At 50.7% G+C, this 7,322-nt stretch overlaps 1 protein-coding gene across 1 annotated transcript; it reads left to right on the top strand.

The window, feature by feature from the left end:
• Positions 1–2,642: 2,642 nt before the first annotated feature.
• EMWEY_00039030 (hypothetical protein, conserved) lies at positions 2,643–5,295 on the top strand (the record flags this gene model as incomplete). Its single annotated transcript, XM_013482428.1, has 4 exons — positions 2,643–2,788; positions 3,014–4,509; positions 4,613–4,710; positions 4,834–5,295. The coding sequence occupies 4 exons, from the start codon at positions 2,643–2,645 to the stop codon at positions 5,293–5,295; spliced, it is 2,202 nt and encodes a 733-aa protein (XP_013337882.1).
• Between the last annotated feature and the right edge of the window lie 2,027 nt (positions 5,296–7,322).

Genomic DNA, 7,322 nt, shown 5'->3' with positions numbered 1-7,322 from the left:
TTTCTTGTGGTTAAGAGGATGAGCCTTTCAGTCTCGTTCGTCTGATGGGCGGAAGCATCTGTCCCAGTGCTGCTAGCACAACCAGACTCTGAGCCAGCACAAAATCCCACACAGTTTACATGCACAGTGCATTACAGTTTAGATGTACCGACAGTTACACTTGACTCACGTTGGGTGACGATGTAAGGAGCATCGGTGAGGTGTCCACTAGGGTGTTAGTGGTGCTGCTGGTGTGCGGCGTGCTATTGTGTATGCGTGGTCATGTTGGGAGGGAGTGGTGGAAGAATTTGTAGCTGCTTGGTGGCAATAGGTAAGTGGTTTCTTCCTTCGAGCACCGCATTCGACTGGTTGGTGGGGATGTGGTTTTGCAGGGGAAGTAGAAAGAAGTCGCGGCTTGCAACCTTGTTGCCTTTAATCGCTAGGCACAAGGCTGCACTTCTGTGGGGTTGCCTGCGTGGCGGAAGATCTCTCAGACAACGGTTGCGAGTACAACATGAACGAACTGATCTGCATTATGCATTATCAGTAACTTTGTTACTGTTTTGTTTCTTAACTTGCAGAGTGGATTGGTTTCTGTATTGGGCCTGGTTTAATCATGTAGTGCACTTGCTAGAAAGTGGTTCCTTGGATGAAACATAGCGTCCTTCATGAGGAGGTGTTTTCCCTCCTATGTATTGGCTTCAATCCGACTCTGAGGGCATTTGCAAGCTTGATGTGTAGGCATGTGAGTTTCCATAATCTAGTGCATGGTGCCGTTCGATGGGGTCGGGTTGGATTTTATGCATGTTTCCGTTAGTTCATTGTGTATGCCGTTACAATGCGGCGCTATGTGTGTGGCGGGGCTCCACTCGAGGGCTACAAATGGCACTTCGGTGTTTGGATAGCAGCCATCGCACTAACACCCCGCTACACTTGCAGGTGCCTAGGGCTCTTCAGTCTCGTTGCTGATATCAGCCTCTTGTGCCTTCCGGGTAAAGCCGGTGTTTACCAGTGCAACAAAAGAGTGTTTGGGCACTGTTTTATCTGGTGCTGTCTTGTATCACGCGTTGCAGCAAGTTGGGTTGCAGCTCACGACATGTCAACGGTTCTGCGCACAAGCCCAGGCACTTTTGTTGCTGTGCCCATTGTAGGCGGGGCCGCCATCATAGCCGCAAGAAGCCGCAAGCTTTTACCGAGAGCGGTTAACCCCTCCCTCCCCCCACCCACCCTTTAATTTTTAGTCTTCGGGGGCGCAGCGGTCCAAGCTCGTGGGACTGTTGAGGAGAGGAGTCTTATGAATTGCAACGAACCTTGTTGCATCTGGTGCACGGCTTCCCTCCATGCAGCCACCATGCAAGCAAACCCCTTTTCTGGAACGGAGTACCACTGAAGCCAATTGTCAAACGGTTACTTTGACTTGACTAACAAGGCAATGCACACTGCAAGCAAATAGAAGCGCACTTACCCGGTCCAGAGAGGTCTTCCAAATAACGAAGATAAGGCGTCAGCTGCTGTTTGGGAGCTCAGCTCCTGCACATGCTGCAAGTGTCTGCTACAGTACTATTGCATAATTTGCCTGATGCTGGCGCGTGAGCTCTTGATGCTCAATACACTCCTAGTTGCGTGCGAGCTGCGTACGGGTGTGCAGGTTGCCTCCAAGTCTCTAGTTGATACAGCAGAAAAGGCTTGGGTGTGACTGCATGTGGTGCTGTCTTCCACTACTTACTCGTAGCGGCGTGTGGTGTAATTCGTGCCAGCCCTCATCTTTTGCTGCAGCCGCAGGCTCTTCCGCCGTTGTGACTTCTGGAAAATGGGAAGGGGGCTCAGCTGTATTTTGGATATTCCACCCCTTTGCCTTTTGGTTCCATTATAGCTCGCGGCAGCCCCAACGTTACACAAAACCCTTTTGTAATTGCTCTAGCGCATCCCAGCCTATAGCCAACTAATACCTAATAAGGGTCGAAGTGTCAATTCCAGAACTCCAATCACTGGTCAGAGTGTGCTGTACTGCTGCAGATGCCGACAGGCAAGCCACTCGCTTTTCGTCGGCCTGCTGAGTTGCCGGCCCTCAAATATTCAGGTTCATCGTTTACCTACACTTATTTTTGTGTGTTACTTCACGTGGTCAACAAAGTCAACGTCTATGTAGCATTCCAAGACTGTCCCGAACTCGACTACTGGCTTGAAGCGGATGGAGCAGAGGCCCGCAGCACTAGAAGTGTTTCACAATACCTACTATCAAGCTGAATTGTTTGCTCAAAACCTTCTTTCAATATTAGATGAGTCGATTTCTTACAGACTAAATGTCCATAGCATCGAAGCTGCATGTGGGGCCCTTAGTTACTGTTCTGCATGGCGCTACTGTTCTACATGGCCCCATTTATAGATACATGACCCCGATAGTTCAGTGCAGCAGAGTGGCTTTTTTGCATCAACTATGTGTTATTTAAAAGTATAGGCTTCTCTGGTCCCGTGGTTCGTTCGTTTTTGTGGCTGTAAAGGGCCCTAGTCTATGGGCCATCGTTGCCTCGAGGCGACCTTCGCTGTGGAGGAAAGGGGGAATCTGTCCCCTGCAGCGAATCCGAAGACACCTACTGAGGACAACATTTCAGTGACTTGAAACTGGTGGTGTCACTTTTCTTGGCGGGAAGGATCTTCTGGGGATGGAATTCGTCGTGGGAGATCACTCGGGCCTGTGCAAGGAACTCTCTTGGCTGTCTGCCGAAACCCGACGTACGCGCATTATAAAGAAGGCCAAGCAGAACCGTTCTTTGGAAGTCACCTCCCTCTGTTGGTCAGGGCCTTCAGGGTAAGCACGCATGCAAGCAAAACCTTATGCCTGCGTCCTGTGATCCTGTATAGCAACACAAATTTTCCTTTAATTTAAATATAGGAAACTCTCTCGAGCATGCAGTCATTACCGCCTATGTATTGCAATACTTCCTCTTTGCTGGGTAGAAAACCCACTCATGATTGTGGGCCCAGATAAGCGCGCTCCAAGCTACTCCATGCAGCACTGCGTATGTTTGCACAGCGGAAGAGAGGCTTCGGAGATTGCAGTTGGTCGCGCATGTGGATCTGTGGAAGCCTTCGCCACCTCGAGTACCGTGTGTGAGGTCCCGATTGACGATCCGTCTCCCGAGGGAGAGAGTTCCCTCAATCAGCCTTTGCGATCCTTCCAGCTACCATCAGCGCCTGTGGCTCTTTCTCTAATCGGATCGGTGGAGGCCCGTGCGCATACGCGCTCGCTCCTCTGCAAGTCATGGCTAACAAGTGGTGTGACAGCAGGCGAAGCTTCGCTTCGCAATGCACTGCAGCCCCCGACATCGGAGGCTGGAGCCGATGCAGAACAGGACTCATCCTGCGGCAGCGGTTCAACCAGGTTGTTGCTTGCCGTTGGCCAAAAGGGCCACACCTGCGTAGTTGAATGGGAAGGATCTTTTAGCACTCGTCTTCTCGAGATGCCAAGAGAGGCAGGTGGAGTAGTGTCATCTGTGGGTGAGGCTGTTGAGGGGGAACAAGGAGGCGTTTCAGTGCAGTTTGTTCCACTAGAGAAAAATTCTAATGCTGAGCCTTCCTCTGTACAGACAGAATCCGAAGGCAACTCATTTTGTTGCAGAGTTGCATACCTCCTTCCTGCTCCCATTGCGGCCGCCAGCAGCCACCCCTTGTGCAACAGTCTGTTGGCCTTCGGCGGGAAGGAGAACGACGCAAAGGTTGTGGATCTTGACTACGGAAAGATCCTGTGGGCTGCGAAGAATGTGAAGCCCAGTTTCCTGGGGCTGCGGTGCGATGTAGCGGTGACACAAGTAGAGTGGCTGCTGCCAATTCACCCCATGGTGCTGTCGGTGGGAACTGCAAAGGGCGCCATGCGATTCTATGACTTGCGCTGCCAGCGCCGACCAGTGCTAGAAGTTTGTGAGGCAACGCAAGAGAAAAGACCAATCACAGCCCTTTGCGTCCACCCCACAGCTGAGGTGTTGCAAAGCAAGACGGACATGCGAGCGGCCCTAATCCGTGAGGCAGAGACTGCGGCTTCCTCCTCCTGCTGCGAACCATCGGCAAGCCACGTATATACCACAGTTGCAGGTGTGAACAGCCACTTATCCAGGAAGAAAGGTTACCCGGGAGGTTCGGGCCAATCCAGCTGCGGAAATACTGCGGCAAACGAACCAGCAGAGAACTTGCTGGCCAGCTGCAGTGGCAAGGATTCCGCCACCGTCTACTTCGCTGACTCCCATGGGATGATATACGGCATGCGAGTGCACAGTGGCTCTGCGTTGATGCGTTTAGTGGACAAAACTTGTCCAAAGTACAACCCTTCTTCTTACCGCTCTTTCAATGCCGTCTCAGAGGCAGACTGGTCGCCCGAAGTCAAGAGAAAGCTAATCGCTGAAATGTTAGACAAGCAAAGACGAAAACTTTCATCCAAGAAAAACGATCGTCCAGTTTGCACCGCTGCATGCGTTGATTTGCAGCTTGCCGCTGCTTCTTGTGGAGGGTTTAAAGGAGCCATGGGAGCAATTATGGGTGCGGCTTGCCTATTCCCTGTTGGCGCCTAGGCATGGTGCTTCTGGTACACAAGAGGGCGCGCTGAAGTTATTGTGTCCTTTTCCCTCTGTTTCTGTTACAGGACTAAAAATAGATCCTTCTGGAGAACACCTAATTGCTGTGGGATTGGGACGCTACGCGTATGTGTTCAATGCTAAGTCGCGAAAGCTCTGCGGACAAGTGAGAATGTTTTCTTGTATCGCTTTGAGGCTGCAGGAGCGGGTTGCTTGCAACAGCAGGTACATAAAAAAAAACAGTTGCACTAATGCATGCTTGTCACTGATGCAGGTTTTTCTCAAGCAGAAGCTGACGTGTCTTCTAGCCGGAGGAGGAGAATTGGCTGGGGGAATAAGAAGGCACGCACGAACACGGCAACGAGCAAATAGTGGGGGTAAAAACAGCGGGTCGGACGCCAGCAGCTCAGAACGGGAAGAAGGGGACGCCAGCAGCTCAGAGCAGGAGGAAGGGAACGACAGCAGCTCAGAACAAGGAGGAGGGGACGACAGCAGCTCAGAGCAGGAAGAAGGAGACGCCAGCAGCTCTGAACAGGAAGAAGGGAATGCCAGCGACAGTAGCAACAATCCAGCTGGCTACTGTGCAACTGGAGGGGCAGACAGTAAGTGGAAACCTGAGCGCCACAGTGGCAAGCAGCCGACTGGCATTGCTGTCACAACAAACAAGCGAAGTGCCGCAATAGACAACAATTCCAAGAAGCGAAAGCGCTTTATCAAGCCACCGGCACAGGCTGGGAGGCGTCTTGGCTAACTCAGAGCATAACTTGTTCTAAACAATCCACATTTGAAGTGTACTCAAGATTTTTTGCATAATAACGCCATCAGCAAGCTGCCTGCCCCTGAGAGCCAGGGAGAATTCGGGTGTGAATGCTACTCTCTTACTCAATTCAGTGGGTGCGAGGGCCTGTTGCTAGAGCCCCCATTTCATAGAAAATGATAGAAGAAAGGCAAGCCTTATTCAGAGCCGAAAATGCGCGGAAGCAATCCTTAGAACATACAACATAACCTCAGCAACCACCTTGTGAGGGTGTCTAGAAAATCTAAGAAAGCTGAAAATATGTACTCTGACGGTGAATTCATTACTACATCATTTTGCCCCCGACATGAATCTATACAAAGCTTTTCAAATGGCAAGAGGGCAGTACACTTTACACCCCTGAAATGCTGTGCCTTCTGACAAATGCGCCGAGGTGGCGGAGGTGGCAACATATCACATAATGTACTCCCAAGTAACCGCTACTATCCGCCCAGCCAGTACAATATCCTACATACTGCAAATACAACCGTAAACGCACCAGAAAGCCTGTAGATGCAGCGAATTTCATGGAGAAACAGCCGAACTCAGATTCGCTAGGCTTGATAAACTGTTTGGCGACGGCCACACCGATGATGCAACTTCACTCCAAAGGCGCCAAACGCCGGAAACAGGTTGTAGCGCAACGGTACGAATATTGCAACAGGAGTGCAGTTGCCATTCAGCTCGAGCTCGGATTTTCAAAGTTTTCGGGAAATTCAGCAGTCAAACAACAACGGAGTCTAACCGAAGTTCCCCCATGCTCTGGTCATCGGTTAGTAGTGCTCATCACGGGCCAGCATATGCAACTCTGGCAACGATGTGACGTAGCAATAAGCAGCTGCAATTGCAAATAACCGTGATGCACCAGATAAGCTCCATGCCTTTGAATCGCCGTCCCGCGGAAGCCTGGAGGCTGGATCGGTCCGTAGAGGCATTTTACTTATTGTTTCCTAAAGTGTTTTGATTCTAGGGTGGTTCTCGAGGATCCTCAGCTACCATCGAGTGCAACAGCTACAAATGACTGCCTGGTGCTCCCCGCCAGCGCAGTACCGTGTTCCCAGGTATGTCTGGTTCAGCGCAATAAATTCTCTGATTAGCTCATTATTGAGTAAATTCAAGGGAAGATGGCATATAGTGTATGGGATATCTACCTGTACTTGATAGTAGACAACATGTGGCTCCCTGCTGTCCTGGCTGTGGGGAAGAGGGGGGCAAGCGAAGCAAGTAGAGAAGCAACGGTGTGGCTTGGTTTCATTCGGTAGGACCTGTGTAAAATTATTCCATTTGCCCTGCGGGAGTTCAATATTTTCTTTCTCTACTACTTCTACGCTTTGGGACCATTCCAACTCGCCCTTAAAGTTCACACCTGCAAGCCCCACCGAAGGCTTGCAGTCTCTCGCTGTTGCCTAACAGCAGTGTCCCATTCACAAACATATCATTTTGGAGAGTTTGATTTTCTCGTAAAATCTGGAATATCCTAATTTGCCACGGAGATAGCGTGGAGCTGCGTGAATTGGCATTTTTCAGCGAAGTGCTTTCGACGAGCACTGCGGTGCCCTCTCGGTGGCTGTTTCTCAGCCAAGTATACACTACTGACATTTCTCTTTAAACCCGTAGAAGGAGACCTAATTGTGATCAAGTTTCATCGTTTAAGCAGGGACTGACCTTCAAACGGAGCAATTGCATCGCTTTCGGGACCGCTGCAATTGCATTCTTTCGTTCGCTTGACGTGCAAAGCTTTCTCCCGTGCTCCCGTTTCCGACGTTGATTTTCCCCATTTTCTGAATCTTGTGTTATGGTTCGAGATCTTTGGCACTTCCGTTCACAACTTTCACTTGGCGGAAGCACTGTCGTCTTCCCATATCGTTCAAATGCCAGCTCCTGCGGCTAAGTTGCCGAGCCGGCCAAATGGGGGTTCCAACAGCGCTTCCTTTGCTTCCGATGGCAGCAGGAATAAGGGGTGCTGGGGTTTTTTGCGTAGA

Source organism: Eimeria maxima, genomic scaffold (assembly GCF_000499605.1).
Source record: "Eimeria maxima Weybridge genomic scaffold, Emw_scaff614, whole genome shotgun sequence".
Classification (NCBI taxonomy): domain Eukaryota; phylum Apicomplexa; class Conoidasida; order Eucoccidiorida; family Eimeriidae; genus Eimeria; species Eimeria maxima.
This window is presented reverse-complemented; position numbering and strand designations above follow the sequence as displayed.